This window comes from Oncorhynchus nerka, linkage group LG18 (assembly GCF_034236695.1).
Source record: "Oncorhynchus nerka isolate Pitt River linkage group LG18, Oner_Uvic_2.0, whole genome shotgun sequence".
Lineage (NCBI taxonomy): Eukaryota > Metazoa > Chordata > Actinopteri > Salmoniformes > Salmonidae > Oncorhynchus > Oncorhynchus nerka.
In genome coordinates, this window is record NC_088413.1 from 16999084 (window position 1) to 17018647 (window position 19564).

Here is a 19564-nt window from a genome sequence, read left to right on the forward strand (position 1 = left end):
ACCACAATTAGAAATAAAGAGTTGTACTTATTTTTATGAGTTCATTTATAGTCCTTTAAACAATTGTTATTTTAAAAACTATTCAATTATAAATCGTGTACATCTTTGTTTGTTTAATGTTTAACAGATTAATTGAAATAGGTTGCATGCACTTTTCTACAATAAAAGAATGCTGAGATTTTGAACAAAGAATCAATCCACTTTTCTCTCCCATTCTGTATCGTTGTGTCATTATGCTTATATGAATCAGTTCTTGCAGCAATAATCTGTATATTCAAACAGCTCAGTGATTGCAGTGCTATAATACCAAACACAGTTGAATGTACAGTGCCTTCAGATATGATTCATAGCCCTTATTCCACATTGTGTTGAATTACAGCCTGAATTCAAAATGAATTTAAAAAATAATCTCACTAAACTACACACAATACACCATAAAGACAAAGTGAAAATATGTTTTTAGAAATGTTTGCAAATGTATTGAACGTACAGAACTATCAAGTTGACATACGTATTCACACCCCTGACTCATTACATGTTAGAATCACCTTTGGCAGGGATTACAGCTGTGAGCATTTCTGGGTAAACTGCCAAGAGCTTTGTACACCTGCATTGTACAATATTTGCACATTATTCTTTTAACAATTGTTGACCATTGCTGGAGAGCAACTTTCAAGTCTTACCATAGATTTTCAAGCCCATTTAAATCAATACTGTAACTAGGCCTATTCGGGAACATTCATTGTTATCTTGGTAAACAATTACAATTATTATCTCCTTTGTTTTGTTGACGTTGAGTGTGAGGTTATGTTCCTGACACCACACTCCGAGGGCCCTCACCTCCTCCCTGTAGGCCGTCTCGTCGTTGTTGGTAATCAAGCCTACCACTAGTGTTGTCTACAAACTGGATGATTGAGTTGGAGGCGTGCATGGCCACGCAGTCATGGGTGAACAGGTAGTACAGGAGAGGGCTGAGAATGCACCCTTGTGGGTCCCCAATGTTGAGGATCAGCGGGGTGGAGATGTTGTTTCCTACCCTCACCACCTGGGGCGGCCCGACAGGAAGTCCAGGACCCAGTTTCCCAGGGTCTCAAGCTTAATGACGAGTTTGGAGGGTGCTATGGTGTTAAATGCTGAGCTGTAGTTGATGAACAGCATACATAGGTATTCCTATTGGGACGGTAAGCAAATTGGAGTGGGTCTAGGGTGTCAGGTAGGGTGGAGGTGATATGATCCTTGACTAGTCTTTCAAAGCACTTCATGATGATGGAAGTGAGTGCTACAGGGCGGTAGTCGTTTAGCTCAGTTACCTTAGCTTTCTTGAGAACAGGAACAATGGTGGCCCTCTTGAAGCATGTGGGAACAGCAAACTGGGATAAGGATTGATTGAATATGTCCGTAAACACACCAGCCAGTTGGTCTGCGAATGCTCTAAGGACGCAGCTAGGGATGCCGTCTGGGCCTGGCAGTGTACCATATCTGATCTCATAAATTGCCATATCATATCTGATCTCATAAATTATAATATTGGAGTAAAGTGTCCTTGTGGGTCAGTAGCCTACACTGGGTGTAATATTGGAGTAAAGTGTCCTTGTGGGTCAGTAGCCTACACTGGGTGTAATATTGGAGTAAAGTGTCCTTGTGGGTCAGTAGCCTACACTGGGTGTAATATTGGAGTAAAGTGTCCTTGTGGGTCAGTAGCCTACACTGGGTGTAATATTGGAGTAAAGTGTCCTTGTGGGTCAGTATCCTACACTGGGTGTAATATTGGAGTAAAGTGTCCGTGTGGGTCAGTAGCCTACACTGGGTGTAATTGTCCCGTGTGGGTCCGTAGTAGGGTGTAGTATTGGAGTAAAGTGTCCTACACTGGGTGTAATATTGTGTCCGTGTGGGTCAGTAGCCTACACTGGGTGTAATATTGGAGTAAAGTGTCCGTGTGGGTCAGTAGCCTACACTGGCTGTAATATTGGAGTAAAGTGTCCGTGTGGGTCAGTATCCTACACTGGGTGTAATATTGGAGTAAAGTGTCCGTGTGGGTCAGTAGCCTACACTGGCTGTAATATTGGAGTAAAGTGTCCGTGTGGGTCAGTAGCCTACACTGGGTGTAATATTGGAGTAAAGTGTCCGTGTGGGTCAGTATCCTACACTGGGTGTAATATTGGAGTAAAGTGTCCTTGTGGGTCAGTATCCTACACTGGGTGTAATATTGGAGTAAAGTGTCCGTGTGGGTCAGTAGCCTACGCTGGGTGTAATATTGGAGTAAAGTGTCCGTGTGGGTCAGTAGCTTACGCAGGATGTAATATTATCTTATTTAGACAAACAATTCTGAACTAATATACCATTGGACAATAGGTTCAGATATACGGTAAGGTGGTTAACGTGGGCTTATTCAGAAAATGTATGGGTGGTTGGAAACAGACACTATGTGTAACTAAAGTTCACAGTCAACTGAAAGTTCATGTCCCAGAATACTGCACAGATGTTCTAAATGTGAATATTTGATCCAACAGGAGTGTTGTGTCGCTAGTTGGGCAGAGTTTGCACTTTTGGGACTATCCTATTGGTTCCATTGTACTGGGTAAGCTAAGTAAAAAAATAAACAAATAAAAGAACATTAACAGAGAGAGGTCAAAGACAAAACTGATCCTAGATCAGCACTCTTATTACTCTGGGACTCTCTGTGAATACAGGCTCTGGTCACATGTCCATGGATGACACAACCCATCTACTGTCCACTCTGGTATTGCTAAGGACTATTTTCTATCTATTAGCTAAAGTATTTTTTACTGTGCTATGCCAGTTATATTTAGAAGGAAAACACTGGAGTTACTATTTGTATATTATAACACTTAATAATACAGTATACTTGACAAGCAGATGACATACCTGGATCACAGTATATAGATGTATTTAATCAGTAGAATGAACACATGGAACATATGGAACAGAATGGAAGCAAACATAGAACACTGCTGCATTTCAAATGGATTGATAGCTGTAAAAACTTCAATGAAACAGTATCTTGTTAATTGTATATGTCCACCATATAGGTACAAATGTAAACCACAGTTAGAGCCTACGAGACCCCAGTTCCACTCCCCTGGGCCTGATGAACGGTAGACTCCACATAGCTCTGGTCTCTTTAAAGACAGGAATACATCTTTCAATGTAGTTAGTTCCACATAGAAACAAAAACAGCTTAAGAATAACAGTGAAAACCAGAACAACTCCATAAGATATGGGGTTACAGTAGCTACTATAATTAGACTACGGTGTGAATGGTTTTTCACACACCCAGTGTTTTGGAGAACACGGGTCCATCCTTCCAACTCTTCAATGGGTCTGATGCCGTCTGTGAGATCTCAACACAAGCCACCTCGTCATTCATGTTATTAGGTTCCCCTCCCATCCAATATCTATAAACCACAGAGATTCAGAGTTAAAAATCATCCAATAGAGAATCAGACAGTTAACCTAGTCCCCAGGCTCAGTTGTTACCATTCTACATAGAGAATCAGACAGTTAACCTAGTCCCCAGGCTCAGTTGTTACCATTCTACATAGAGAATCAGACAGTTAACCTAGTCCCCAGGCTCAGTTGTTACCATTCTACATAGAGAATCAGACAGTTAACCTAGTCCCCAGGCTCAGTTGTTACCATTCTACAGAGAGAATCAGACAGTTAACCTAGTCCCCAGGCTCAGTTGTTACCATTCTACATAGAGAATCAGACAGTTAACCTAGTCCCCAGGCTCAGTTGTTACCATTCTACATAGAGAATCAGACAGTTAACCTAGTCCCCAGGCTCAGTTGTTACCATTCTACATAGAGAATCAGACAGTTAACCTAGTCCCCAGGCTCAGTTGTTACCATTCTACATAGAGAATCAGACAGTTAACCTAGTCCCCAGGCTCAGTTGTTACCATTCTACATAGAGAATCAGACAGTTAACCTAGTCCCCAGGCTCAGTTGTTACCATTCTACACAGACAGTTAACCTAGTCCCCAGGCTCAGTTGTTACCATTCTACAGAGAGAATCAGACAGTTAACCTAGTCCCCAGGCTCAGTTGTTACCATTCTACATAGAATCAGACAGTTAACCTAGTCCCCAGGCTCAGTTGTTACCATTCTACATAGAGAATCAGACAGTTAACCTAGTCCCCAGGCTCAGTTGTTACCATTCTACATAGAGAATCAGACAGTTAACCTAGTCCCCAGGCTCAGTTGTTACCATTCTACATAGAGAATCAGACAGTTAACCTAGTCCCCAGGCTCAGTTGTTACCATTCTACATAGAGAATCAGACAGTTAACCTAGTCCCCAGGCTCAGTTGTTACCATTCTACATAGAGAATCAGACAGTTAACCTAGTCCCCAGGCTCAGTTGTTACCATTCTACATAGAGAATCAGACAGTTAACCTAGTCCCCAGGCTCAGTTGTTACCATTCTACATAGAGAATCAGACAGTTAACCTAGTCCCCAGGCTCAGTTGTTACCATTCTACATAGAGAATCAGACAGTTAACCTAGTCCCCAGGCTCAGCTCAGAGAATTTAACCTAGTCCCCAGGCTGTTTACCATTCTACAGTACCATTCTACATAGAGAATCAGACAGTTAACCTAGTCCCCAGGCTCAGTTGTTACCATTCTACATAGAGAATCAGACAGTTAACCTAGTCCCCAGGCTCAGTTGTTACCATTCTACATAGAGAATCAGACAGTTAACCTAGTCCCCAGGCTCAGTTGTTACCATTCTACATAGAGAATCAGACAGTTAACCTAGTCCCCAGGCTGTTGTTACCATTCTACATAGAGAATCAGACAGTTAACCTAGTCCCCAGGCTCAGTTGTTACCATTCTACATAGAGAATCAGACAGTTAACCTAGTCCCCAGGCTCAGTTGTTACCATTCTACATAGAGAATCAGACAGTTAACCTTAACCTAGTCCATTCTACATAGAGAATCAGACAGTTAACCTAGTCCCCAGGCTCAGTTGTTACCATTCTACATAGAGAATCAGACAGTTAACCTAGTCCCCAGGCTCAGTTGTTACCATTCTACATAGAGAATCAGACAGTTAACCTAGTCCCCAGGCTCAGTTGTTACCATTCTACAGAGAGGATCAGACAGTTAACCTAGTCCCCAGGCTCAGTTGTTACCATTCTACAGAGAATCAGACAGTTAACCTAGTCCCCAGGCTCAGTTGTTACCATTCTACATAGAGAATCAGACAGTTAACCTAGTCCCCAGGCTCAGTTGTTACCATTCTACATAGAGAATCAGACAGTTAACCTAGTCCCCAGGCTCAGTTGTTACCATTCTACATAGAGAATCAGACAGTTAACCTAGTCCCCAGGCTCAGTTGTTACCATTCTACATAGAGAATCAGACAGTTAACCTAGTCCCCAGGCTCAGTTGTTACCATTCTACATAGAGAATCAGACAGTTAACCTAGTCCCCAGGCTCAGTTGTTACCATTCTACATAGAGAATCAGACAGTTAACCTAGTCCCCAGGCTCAGTTGTTACCATTCTACAGAGGGGAGAGAGAGAGCTGGCTGAGGACGAGATTATCAGACTGTAAAAAGTCATTTATTACAGCAGAAAAGTGTAAAAGTCCTCCAGAACCTGTTCACTCACGTAGGTTTAAATGGTGTGCTGTCAACCCACTGCCAGATTCTGTCTTTTTTATATATACCAATCCAGACATTCTTCTTAAATCCATGGATAAATATCTAGAATAGAATTGTGGATAAAAAACAATGGCCATTATTTCATCTCTACAGCAGAGAAACACTTTTACATGTTATAAATAATAGTAGTAGTAGTCTAATAGTAGTAGTAGTATAATGCCCGAGATGGCATAGCAGTTCAGACGTCTTTTGTCCTCGTCTTGTCGTGTCGTGTATATATATATATATTTACAACTTTTTTCACATACATTTTATTTTTATTTTCCATCAACTCATCTTCAATACACTCTCCTGCAACCCGCCTCACCAATTTATATGTATAAATAAGTATTATTTACCTCAAATCTGCAATCGTCCAAGAAGCTAGCCAGAAGCTAGCCAGAAACTCCAAGAAGCTAGCCAGAAGCTAGCCAGGAGCTAGCCAGAAGCTAATCAGAAGCTAGTTAGCTTCTTTACTGGCAACTCGTTAGTATTCAGCTAACCACGGTTTGTGGTCATCAGCTATCCTTTAGCTCGAAAATCTATCGCCAGTTTTGTACGGCGCAGCGCGGCTCTGAACGGAACATACCGGACCAATTTTTCTCTCCATGTCCCTGGATTTCAACTGCTCTCTGGACATTCACTCCCGGATCTCACAGCTAGCTGGCTGCTATCCGTATGTCTATCTGCTTTCATCGATTCCGGAGCAAACATCAATTACTCCGGAGCTAGCTAGCTCCGTCAATCACTCCTGAGCTCCGTCAATCACTCCTGGGCTGCAGTCACCTATCCGGACCCGTTTTACTGCCTACGCGGAGCCCCACCGGGCCTTCACAACTGGACTGCCGACGTTATCTACCCGAAGGAGATCCGGCTGGCTCCTCCGTCGCAACGTTACCTGAACGCCCATCTGCGGCCTGCTAACCGTTAGCTGTCTTACCGGCTGCTCTCAGAATAGACAATCGGACAATTTATTTATTTTTATTATTATTATGTTTCTTCTTGGGCCTCTATAACTATATCTATTGTTTTTATATTTTTGTTGTTGTGTGATTTGGACTAATCCCCTCTACCACACGGAACCCCACTAATCTACTGACGGAACTCAAGAGGTGGCTAACAACAGACCTCCATCCTATGCTAGCTTGCTACCGATGTCCTGGCTAGCTGTCTAAATCGCCGTGACCCCCAAACCAACCTCTCCACTCCCTGGACTCTTTTGATCACTCGACTAAGGATGCCAACTTATTAGTTCCACCACCCACACATGCAATGACATCTCCTGGTTTCAATGATGTTTCTAGAGACAATATCTCTCTCTTCATCACTCAATACCTAGGTTTACCTCCACTGTATTCACATCCTACCATACCTTTGTTTGTACATTATACCTTGATGCTATTTTATCGCCCCCAGAAACCTCCTTTTACTCTCTGTTCCAGACGTTCTAGACGACCAATTCTTATTGCTTTTAGCCGTACCCTTATTCTTCTCCTCCTATGTTCCTCTGGCGATGTAGAGGTGAATCCAGGCCCTGCAGTGCCTAGCTCCACTCCTATTCCCCAGGCGCTCTCTTTTGATGACTTCTGTAACCGTAATAGCCTTGGTTTCATGCATGTTAACATTAGAAGCCTCCTCCCTAAGTTTGTTCTTTTCACTGCTTTAGCACACTCTGCCAACCCGGATGTTCTAGCTGTGTCTGAATCCTGGCTTAGGAAGACCACCAAAAATTCAGAAATTTTAATTCCAAACTACAACATTTTCAGACAAGATAGAACTGCCAAAGGCGGCGGTGTTGCAATCTACTGCAAAGATAGCCTGCAGAGTTCTGTCCTACTAACCAGGTCTGTACCCAAACAATTTGAACTTCTACTTTTAAAAATCCACCTCTCTAAAAACAAGTCTCTCACCGTTGCCGCCTGCTATAGAACACCCTCTGCCCCCAGCTGTGCTCTGGACACCATATGTGAACTGATTGCCCCCCATCTATCTTCAGAGCTCGTGCTGCTAGGCGACCTAAACTGGAACATGCTTAACACCCCAGCCATCCTACAATCTAAACTTGATGCCCTCAATCTCACACAAATTATCAATGAACCTACCAGGTACCCCCCCTTAAACACGGGCACCCTCATAGATATCATCCTAACCAACTTCCCCTCTAAATACACCTCTGCTGTCTTCAACCAAGATCTCAGCGATCACTGCCTCATTGCCTGCATCCGTAATGGGTCAGCGGTCAAACGACCTCCACTCATCACTGTAAAACCTTTAAATGCCTTCCTAACAATCTTAAATAAACATGCCCCATTCAAGAAATTTAGAACCAGGAACAGATATAGCCCTTGGTTCTCCCCAGACCTGACTGCCCTTAACCAACACAAAAACATCCTATGGCGTTCTGCATTAGCATCGAACAGCCCCCGTGATATGCAGCTGTTCAGGGAAGCTAGAAACCGTTATACACAGGCAGTTAGAAAAGCCAAGGCTAGCTTTTTCAAGCAGAAATTTGCTTCCTGCAACACTAACTCTAAAAAGTTCTGGGACACTGTAAAGTCCATGGAGAATAAGAACACCTCCTCCCAGCTGCCCACTGCACTGAAGATAGGAAACACTGTTACCACTGATAAATCCACCATAATTGAGAATTTCAATAAGCATTTTTCTACGGCTGGCCATGCTTTCCACCTAGCTACTCCTACCCCGGTCAACAGCACTGCACCCCCAACAGCAACTCGCCCAAGCCTTCCCCATTTCTCCTTCTCCCAAATCCATTCAGCTGAAGTTCTGAAAGAGCTGAAAAATCTGGACCCCTACAAATCAGCCGGGCTAGACAATCTGGACCATTTCTTTCTAAAATGATCTGCCGAAATTGTTGCCACCCCTATTACTAGCCTATTCAACCTCTCTTTCGTGTCGTCTGAGATTCCCAAAGATTGGAAAGCAGCTGCGGTCATCCCCCTCTTCAAAGGGGGGGACACACTTGACCCAAACTGCTACAGACCTATATCTATCCTACCATGCCTATCTAAGGTCTTCGAAAGCCAAGTCAACAAACAGATTACCGACCATTTCGAATCTCACCATACCTTCTCTGGTATGCAATCTGGTTTCAGAGCTGGTCATGGGTGCCCCTCAGCCACGCTCAAGGTCCTAAACGATATCTTAACCGCCATCGATAAGAAACATTACTGTGCAGCCGTATTCATTGATCTGGCCAAGGCTTTCGACTCTGTCAACCACCACATCCTCATCGGCAGACTCCACAGCCTTGGTTTCTCAAATGATTGCCTCGCCTGGTTCACCAACTACTTCTCTGATAGAGTTCAGTGTGTCAAATCGGAGGGTCTGCTGTGCGGACCTCTGGCAGTCTCTATGGGGGTGCCACAGGGTTCAATTCTTGGACCGACTCTCTTCTCTGTATACATCAATGAGGTCGCTCTTGCTGCTGGTGAGTCTCTGATCCACCTCTACGCAGACGACACCATTCTGTATACTTCCGGCCCTTCTTTGGACACTGTGTTAACAACCCTCCAGGCAAGCTTCAATGCCATACAACTCTCCTTCCGTGGCCTCCAATTGCTCTTAAATACAAGTAAAACTAAATGCATGCTCTTCAACCGATCGCTACCTGCACCTACCCGCCTGTCCAACATCACTACTCTGGACGGCTCTGACTTAGAATACGTGGACAACTACAAATACTTAGGTGTCTGGTTAGACTGTAAACTCTCCTTCCAGACCCATATCAAACATCTCCAATCCAAAGTTAAATCTAGAATTGGCTTCCTATTTCGCAACAAAGCATCCTTCACTCATGCTGCCAAACATACCCTTGTAAAATTGACCATCCTACCAATCCTCGACTTTGGCGATGTCATTTACAAAATAGCCTCCAATACCCTACTCAACAAATTGGATGCAGTCTATCACAGTGCAATCCGTTTTGTCACCAAAGCCCCATATACTACCCACCATTGCGACCTGTACGCTCTCGTTGGCTGGTCCTCGCTTCATACTCGTCGCCAAACCCACTGGCTCCATGTCATCTACAAGACCCTGCTAGGTAAAGTCCCCCCTTATCTCAGCTCGCTGGTCACCATAGCATCTCCCACCTGTAGCACACGCTCCAGCAGGTATATCTCTCTAGTCACCCCCAAAACCAATTCTTTCTTTGGCCGCCTCTCCTTCCAGTTCTCTGCTGCCAATGACTGGAACGAACTACAAAAATCTCTTAAATTGGAAACACTTATCTCCCTCACTAGCTTTAAGCACCAACTGTCAGAGCATCTTACAGATTACTGCACCTGTACATAGCCCACCTATAATTTAGCCCAAACAACTACCTCTTTCCCAACTGTATTTAATTTATTTATTTATTTTGCTCCTTTGCACCCCATTATTTTTATTTCTACTTTGCACATTCTTCCATTGCAAAACTACCATTCCAGTGTTTTACTTGCTATATTGTATTTACTTTGCCACCATGGCCTTTTTTGCCTTTACCTCCCTTCTCACCTAATTTGCTCACATTGTATATAGACTTGTTTTTTTACTGTATTATTGACTGTATGTTTGTTTTACTCCATGTGTAACTCTGTGTCGTTGTATGTGTCGAACTGCTTTGCTTTATCTTGGCCAGGTCGCAATTGTAAATGAGAACTTGTTCTCAACTTGCCTACCTGGTTAAATAAAGGTGAAATTAAAAAAATTAAAAAATAATGTAGTTGTTCTGGTCACTAGAAATACAAGGTGATTTAGGATGTTTGAAAAGGTCCTGAGTACTTCCATATATTCCTTCCTCACAAAAAAATACAAAACTGTTGCAGAACACTGGTGCAAACTCATGATGCTCGAGGGGAAACGTGTTCAGACCACACAGACCAAGCACTCTGCTCTGACAACTGCAATAAGGCAGTTCACAATGATCTCGCAAGCTGGGAGAGTACTTGATGGAAACAGAGTGTGGTAATCATTTTCGTTTTAATCTTTCCCAACCCATAGCTCTAACCTTAACCACTTACCATAACCACTAGCCTTAACCCCTAACCATAGCCACTAACCATTTTGAATTGTTTCGGTTTCACCACTGTAACCACACAGAATTAACCCTGTAACCACACAGAATTAACCCTGTAACCACACAGAATTAACCCTCTAACCACACAGAATTAACCCTCTAACCATACAGAATTAACCCTCTAACCACACAGAATTAAACATGTTGAAAACAAATTAGAGATAGTAATAATAATGAAACAGTAGTATTATAGTATTACTAATGTATTATCTATTACCTGTTCTTCTCTGCTGTTTATAACAACCAACTCTCCTCCCATTGTTCTGCACTCCTTCTGACCGGCCCCAGCTGTGTTCACCGTGGAGGAGACATAATAACAGCTGGTGCCAAACTTCCACCATCCATCCAGACAGGGTTTCTCTGAGATAAACACAACAGAACAGCAGGCATTTCAAGTCTACAAATATATTCAATATCTTCTAAGTATGAAATAAAATGATACTTCTAAATTTAGAAAATTAAAGGCCGCACTCACCATAGAACCTAAGCCTGGTTTTAAACTGGTCTCTCTCAGTGGTTGTGGTATTTAGACTATTCTGTAGCTGGTCTCTCTCTGTGGTCCTGGTATTTAGATTATTCTGCAACTGGTCTCTCTCCCGAGTTATTGTGGTGAGAGTATTCTGCAACTGGTCTTTCTGCTTAGTTTTGGTTGTGAGACTATTCTGTAGCTGGTCTCTCTCTGTGGTCCTAGTGTTTAGATTATTCTGCAACTGGTCTCTCTCTTTGGTCCGTGAGTTAAGACTATTCTTTAATTGATCCCTATCAGCAGTCATAACTTTAAGACTATTTTGCTGCTGGTCCCTGTCTTTGGTCCTCGTGGTGAGACTATTCTGTAGCTGGTCTCTCTCCCGAGTTATTGTGGTGAGAGTATTCTGCAACTGGTCTTTCTCCTTAGTTTTTGTTGTGAGACTATTCTGTAACTGGTCTCTCTTTTTAGTCAGGGTGTTGTAACTGGTCTGTAGCTGGTCTCTCTCAGTGGTTCTGGTATTTAGACTATTCTGCAACTGGTCTCTCTCAGCGGTCCTTGTGGTGAGACTGTTCTGTAGCTGGTCTCTCTCTTTAGTCAGGGTGTTGTAACTGGTCTGTAGCTCGTCTCTCTCTTGAGTTAAGGTGTTGTAACTGGTCTGTAGCTCGTCTCTCTCTTCAGTCAGGGTGTTGTAACTGGTCTGTAGCTCGTCTCTCTCTTTAGTCAGGGTGTTGTAACTGTTCTGTACCTGGTCTCTCTCTTTAGTCAGGGTGTTGTAACTGGTCTGTAGCTCGTCTCTCTCTTGTGTTAAGGTGTTGTAACTGGTCTGTAGCTCGTCTCTCTCTTGAGTTAAGGTGTTGTAACTGGTCTGTAGCTGGTCTCTCTCTTTAGTCAGGGTGTTGTAACTGGTCTGTAGCTCGTCTCTCTCTTGAGTTAAGGTGTTGTAACTGGTCTGTAGCTGGTCTCTCTCTTTAGTCAGGGTGTTGTAACTGGTCTGTAGCTCTTCTCTCTCTTGAGTTAAGGTGTTGTAACTGGTCTGTAGCTCGTCTCTCTCTTGAGTTAAGGTGTTGTAACTGGTCTGTAGCTGGTCTCTCTCTTTAGTCAGGGTGTTGTAACTGGTCTGTAGCTCGTCTCTCTCTTGAGTTAAGGTGTTGTAACTGGTCTGTAGCTGGTCTCTCTCTTTAGTCAGGGTGTTGTAACTGGTCTGTAGCTCTTCTCTCTCTTGAGTTAAGGTGTTGTAACTGCTCTGTAGCTCGTCTCTCTCTTTTGTCAAGTTATTATAACTGGTTGGTTGCAGATCTCCTTCTTTAGTCAGAAGGCTGTAACTGGTCTGTTGGTCTCTCTCTGTTGAGTAGTGATGATCAATGACTCCATCTGTAAAAGGGAAAAGTTGATCAAATATTCAATTATGTTTAACTATCACACCATTAACGTTTACAAAACAGCATTATAAACTTACAGTAGACAAACAGGCCTATGATCCCAGCCAGTAGGAGAACACACAGCAGCCCCAGACACACTGCAGCAACTCCAGAGGGTCTTTTCCACCACAGAAAATTAGCTGAATCACAAGGAATGATCATGTAAGATCTTTGAACTCTCTCTGGCAATGTTAAAATACTTATATCATCCAGGATTGTAAGGAACAAAAGCTGTGTGTTTGTACTTGAATTGATACCTGAAAATGTAACACTGGGCTTGTTGGGAGACGTGTCGTCATCAATATCCATGGTCTGCATTGTTGGATTCTCCACCTGTGTTTGTATAGATTGTCTCTTACATTTCTAGAAGTCAAATGCTATATTTTCCTCTGTTACTTCAGCTCTGGTATAGGTTTGTAACTGTGCCTTATGTGTCGTCAAGGCAAAATACTTGAGGTCACCTGACTTAGCTTACCCAGTATAAAGGAAACAATAGGATAGTCCCAATCTCTACCCAACTAGCGACACATACACGGTAGTAGAGCTCAAACAAGCACACTTCAGTACAGTGCATTTGGAAAGTACTCAGACCCCTCAGATATCCCTCTAGTTGTGTGGGGGCTGTGCTTTGGCAAAGTGGGTGGGGTTATATCCTTCCTGTTTGGCCCTGTCCCGGGGTGTCCTCGGATGGGGCCACAGTGTCTCCTGACCCCTCCTGTCTCAGCCTCCAGTATTTACGCTGCAGTAGTTTATGTGTCGGGGGGCTAGGGTCAGTTTGTTATATCTGGAGTACTTCTCCTGTCCTATTCGGTGTCCTGTGTGAACTTAAGTGTGCCCTCTCTAATTCTCTCTTTCTCTCTTTCTTTCTCTCTCTCGGAGGACCTGAGCCCTAGGACCATGCCTCAGGACTACCTGACATGATGACTCCTTGCTGTCCCCAGTCCACCTGGCCGTGCTGCTGCTCCAGTTTCAACTGTTCTGCCTTATTATTATTGGACCATGCTGGTCATTTATGAACATTTGAACATCTTGGCCATGTTCTGTTATAATCTCCACCCGGCACAGCCAGAAGAGGACTGGCCACCCCACATAGCCTGGTTCCTCTCTAGGTTTCTTCCTAGGTTTTGGCCTTTCTAGGGAGTTTTTCCTAGCCACCGTGCTTCTACACCTGCATTGCTTGCTGTTTGGGGTTTTAGGCTGGGTTTCTGTACAGCACTTTGAGATATCAGCTGATGTACGAAGGGCTATATAAATAAATTTGATTTGATTTGATTTGATTTGGACTTTTTCCACATTTTGTTACGTTACAGCCTTATTGTATAATGATTTGTATTTTCTTTAAATCCTCATCGAACTACAAAAAATACCCCATAATGACAAGTATAAACATGTTTTGGGATTTTTTTGCAAATGTATTAAAAAACAGAAATACATTATATGCATAAGTATTCAGACCATTATAAGGTCTGTCTATACAAGGTCCCACAGTTGACATTGCATGTCAGAGTGAAAACCAAGCCACGATGTCAAAGGAATTGTCCGTAAAGCTCCGAGACAGGATTGTGTCGAGGTACATATCTGGGGAAGGGTACCAAAAAAGGAAGGTCCCCGAGAACACAGTGGCCTCCATCATTCTTAAATTGAAATAGTTTGGATCCACCAAGACTCTTCCTAAAGATGGCCGCCCGGCCAAACTGAGCAATCGGGGGAGAAGGCCCTTGGTCAGGGAGGTGACCAAGAACCCAATGGTCACTCTGACAGAATTCCAGAGTTCCTCTGTGGAGATGGGAGAACCTTCCAGAAGGACAACCAACTCTGCAGCACTACACCAATTAGGCCTTTATGGTGGAGTGGCCAGACATATGGTAGAAAAAGGCACATAACAGCTCGCTTGGAGGTTGCCAAGAGGCACCTTAAGGACTCTCAGATCATGAGAAACAAGATGCTCTGGTCTAAAGAAAGCAAGATTGAACACTTTGGCCTGAATGCCAAGTGTCAAGTTTGAAGGAAACCTGGCACTATCCCTACGGTGAAGCATGGTGGTGGCAGCATCATACTATGGGGATATTTTTCAGCAGCAGGGACTGGGAGATCAGTCAGGAACGAGGGAAAGATGAACGGAGCAAAGTACAGAGCGCTGAGGACCTCAGACTTGGGCGAAGGTTCACCTTCCAACAGGACAATGACCCTAAGCACACAGCCAAGAGAACTTAGGAGTGGCTTCGGGACAAGTCTCTGAATGTCCTTTAGTTGCCCAACCAGAGCAGGTGTGCCAAGCTCGTAGCGACATTCCCAAGAAGACTCAAGGCTGTAATCGCTGCCATAGGAGATTCAACAAAGTACTGAGTAAAAGGTCTGAATACTTATGTCAATGTAATATTTCTGTTTTTTTTTTCATTATGTTTTTTTTGTTGTGTAGATTGATGAGAGGAAAAAAAACAATTTAATGCATTTCAGAATAAGGCTGTAACGTAATTTTATGTGGAAAAGGTCAAGGGGTCTGAATACTTTCCGAATGTATTGTAGATATCTACTTTGTCCTGTTTACTGTTCACCTGCTTAGTCTCCCAGAGACACTAACATACAGTGCCTTGCGAAAGTATTCGGCCCCCTTGAACTTTGCGACCTTTTGCCACATTTCAGGCTTCAAACATAAAGATATAAAACTGTATTTTTTTGTGAAGAATCAACAACAAGTGGGACACAATCATGAAGTGGAACGACATTTATTGGATATTTCAAACTTTTTTAACAAATCAAAAACTGAAAAATTGGGCGTGCAAAATTATTCAGCCCCTTTACTTTCAGTGCAGCAAACTCTCTCCAGAAGTTCAGTGAGGATCTCTGAATGATCCAATGTTGACCGAAATGACTAATGATGATAAATACAATCCACCTGTGTGTAATCAAGTCTCCGTATAAATGCACCTGCACTGTGATAGTCTCAGAGGTCCGTTAAAAGCGCAGAGAGCATCATGAAGAACAAGGAACACACCAGGCAGGTCCGAGATACTGTTGTAAAGAAGTTTAAAGACGGATTTGGATACAAAAAGATTTCCCAAGCTTTAAACATCCCAAGGAGCACTGTGCAAGCGATAATATTGAAATGGAAGGAGTATCAGACCACTGCAAATCTACCAAGACCTGGCCGTCCCTCTAAACTTTCAGCTCATACAAGGACAAGACTGATCAGAGATGCAGCCAAGAGGCCCATGATCACTCTGGATGAACTGCAGAGATCTACAGCTGAGGTGGGAGACTCTGTCCATAGGACAACAATCAGTCGTATATTGCACAAATCTGGCCTTTATGGAAGAGTGGCAAGAAAGCCATTTCTTAAAGATATCCATGAAAAGTGTCGTTTAAAGTTTGCCACAAGCCACCTGGGAGACACACCAAACATGTGGAAGAAGGTGCTCTGGTCAGATGAAACCAAAATTGAACTTTTTGGCAACAATGCAAAGCGTTATGTTTGGCGTAAAAGCAACACCCTGAACACACCATCCCCACTGTGCTGCCATCCTGTTAGAAGGTAACAGATTATTTTATTACAATGGTTAAATTGGATTTTCATTGTGTTCAATGGTGTTATTTGCCCCCTAGTGGCGCTTTCTGGTACTTAGAAAGACAATGCAAACGGGAAGTTCAAAATTTGTTTTGCACGCATAGAAGCAGCTACAAACAACGCTACGGTGCAGGTCTTTCAATGTAGTTATTTCTTGTCACGCTTCAGCCTTGGAAAAATATTTGTTTAAGTTCGATTCAAGCATTTAGCTAATGATGATAATCTTGTTATTGATAGAGTTTCTTACATATCAATGTTGGTTGCATTTACTCACAAATTGCAATGCCTTTAATGTATGTCGTTAGCTGTATTACTTTGCTCATGCGTCATGCAAACGAATTGTAAAATATACAATACTGTAGTTTTGTTACTGTTTCTAGTGTAATATGCTTTGTTATTCTACATAGATGGTTATACATTATTAGAGTAATGAAAGGAGCAATTACCATATGGTTAACAATTAGCTATATGGTTTGGCATCATGCCAGATGCATGGTACCTTAGCGCAGACAGAGGCTGCTTTGTATTTATGCAACTTCAAATGTTTAATGTACAGCTACAGTATGTCGGTGTGAATTGAACACTAAAGTATATTCTTTTCTGTATTTTGCAGTTTCACAACATAAACGTTTTCAATATATTCATTCAAGAAAAGTCACGCCTTGGGAGTTTTATTGAAGACTTAGTTGTTAGCTATCTGTCTAGTTTTGCATGGGAACGCAACTCAAGGGCAGAATACCACTGTCAAACATGGTGGTGGCAGCATCATGGTTTGGGCCTGCTTTTCTTCAGCAGGGACAGGGAAGATGGTTAAAATTGATGGGAAGATGGATGGAGCCAAATACAGGACCATTCTGGAAGAAAACCTGATGGAGTCTGCAAAAGACCTGAGACTGGGACGGAGATTTGTCTTCCAACAAGACAATGATCCAAAACATAAAGCAAAATCTACAATGGAATGGTTCAAAAATAAACATATCCAGGTGTTAGAATGGCCAAGTCAAAGTCCAGACCTGAATCCAATCGAGAATCTGTGGAAAGAACTGAAAACTGCTGTTCACAAATGCTCTCCATCCAACCTCACTGAGCTTGAGCTGTTTTGCAAGGAGGAATGGGAAAAAATGTCAGTCTCTCGATGTGCAAAACTGATAGAGACATACCCCAAGCGACTTACAGCTGTAATCGCAGCAAAAGGTGGCGCTACAAAGTATTAACTTAAGGGGGCTGAATAATTTTGCACACCCAATTTTTCAGTTTTTGATTTGTTAAAAAAGTTTGAAATATCCAATAAATGTCGTTCCACTTCATGATTGTGTCCCACTTGTTGTTGATTCTTCACAAAAAAATACAGTTTTATATCTTTATGTTTGAAGCCTGAAATGTGGCAAAAGGTCGCAAAGTGCAAGGGTGCCGAATACTTTCGCAAGGCACTGTATTACATAAGAATCAGACAATAAACACACCTCATAAAATGATCATATCTGGTGAAATAGAGAAATACAATCTTACCACAGTCTTTGAGAGTTGAAAACGGATGCATACAAATATGTTAAATGGATGAGCATCAAAGTAAGATTGGAATAACGTGTCCACGTTGTTTATAGTCTGAGAGACCACACCTTTTGTGTCAACGTCAGCATATCCTTTAAATTTGGTAAAACAATTATGAACTAATATACCACTGGATGTTAGGTTCAGATAAAAGGCAACGTGGTTGACAGGAAGTAAGTCAAACTGAAAGTTCAAGTTACAGAATGCTGCATATAAGTGTTTCATTTCCCCTCTCTCTCAAGCACATGAGCTATAGGGGTCAAGGGTATAATTTAGGTTAAAAGTAATGGTTGTATGTTCAGTTACTCCAGAATTCTAAAGCTTAGAAAACTTGGAAGGCTGAATGTCAAAATGTGTCTATACTTTACTTAAAGCCCTGTCAACTGCCATTTTATAAAAATGTTCAGTGTTCAAACTGAACTTTCTGCTGTCTCACTGCCAAAATCATTTTGGAGATCCACCTGCCTGCTGAGTGCTTGTTGCTAACTAGGTAGCTAGCCTGTTGGAGAGCCACCTGCCTGCTGAGTGCTTGTTGCTAACTAGGTAGCTAGCCTGTTGGAGAGCCACCTGCCTGCTGAGTGCTTGTTGCTAACTAGGTAGCTAGCCTGTTGTAGAGCCACCTGCCTGCTGAGTGCTTGTTGCTAACTGGGTAGCTAGCCTGTTGTAGAGCCACCTGCCTGCTGAGTGCTTGTTGTTAACTGGGTAGCTAGCCTGTTGTAGAGCCACCTGCCTGCTGAGTGCTTGTTGCTAACTGGGTAGCTAGCCTGTTGTAGAGCCACCTGCCTGCTGAGTGCTTATTGTTAACTGGGTAGCTAGCCTGTTGTAGAGCCACCTGCCTGCTGAGTGCTTGTTGCTAACTGGGTAGCTAGCCTGTTGTAAGGCCTTGTAGGGCCTACTGTAGGTCAACCAAGATCTAGTGGTTTACAAGAAACTGTATAGGACTTTAAGAAGTCACATGTTACCAGAGTGGAGTGTTAGGTGGATTCCTTCTCATAACCCTGACACAGCTCCTCCACTTCTCTTTTTCTCACACCAAACTTTCATATTTTTATCTTTCACTTTCCTCTTTTTTTCTCTGTAGTTTCTGTAAAGTATTTAGACTTTTGTAAAACCTAAAGAAAGTGCCTCATTAGCAGACTCAAGTCAGGGCCCCATATTTGTCAAATGTCTCAGTGTAGGTGTGCTGATCCAGGATCTGTTTATTGTTTTTGATCACAATGAATACGGTCATGTGGACAGGGAGGACTTGATCCCAGGTCAGTATTCCTGAGATGGTGGATCTCTAGATCTGCATTTTCTTTGCATCGAGTCCATTGGGTTTATTTTACTGCGGAAGATTCCCTGCACTGTTAGTCACACAGAACATATTAATTCACAAAACATATCTTTGAAAGTAAGGTATAGACACATTTTGGTATTGAGGCTTCTGGAGGAACAGAATATTTGACCAGTCATAACCCCATTCATAACCCCATTCATAACCCCATTCATAACTCCATTCATAACCCCATTCATAAACCCATTCATAACCCCATTCATAACTCCATTCATAAACCCATTCATAACCCCATTCATAACCCCATTCATAAACCCATTCATAACCCCATTCATAAACCCATTCATAACCCCATTCATAACCCCATTCATAACCCCATTCATAAACCCATTCATAACCCCATTCATAACCCCAGATGTTGTGCTTGAAACAGGGGGTTGTGAAACACTTCTGTGCAGCAGTCTGCAACGTTTAGTTGGACTTGAGATTGACTGTAAACTTTAGTTACACTTCCTGCCTGTTTCCAACCAACCAC

At 42.6% G+C, this 19564-nt stretch overlaps 2 protein-coding genes across 2 annotated transcripts in view; one reads left to right on the plus strand and one right to left on the minus strand.

The window, feature by feature from the left end:
* The window catches only part of LOC115115415 (up-regulator of cell proliferation-like), a 492735-nt gene that overhangs the window by 35579 nt on the left and 437592 nt on the right, over positions 1-19564 (plus strand). The window lies entirely within an intron of this gene.
* Positions 2892-17814, minus strand: LOC135561768 (centrosomal protein of 135 kDa-like). Its single transcript, XM_065003582.1, has 8 exons — positions 17712-17814; positions 12895-12970; positions 12676-12777; positions 11226-12590; positions 10968-11110; positions 7152-7256; positions 5639-5733; positions 2892-3416 (listed from the first exon to the last, which is right to left on the minus strand). Exons 2-8 carry the CDS (start codon positions 12953-12955, stop codon positions 3287-3289), a joined length of 2001 nt encoding a protein of 666 aa, XP_064859654.1. The 5' UTR covers positions 12956-12970; positions 17712-17814; the 3' UTR covers positions 2892-3286.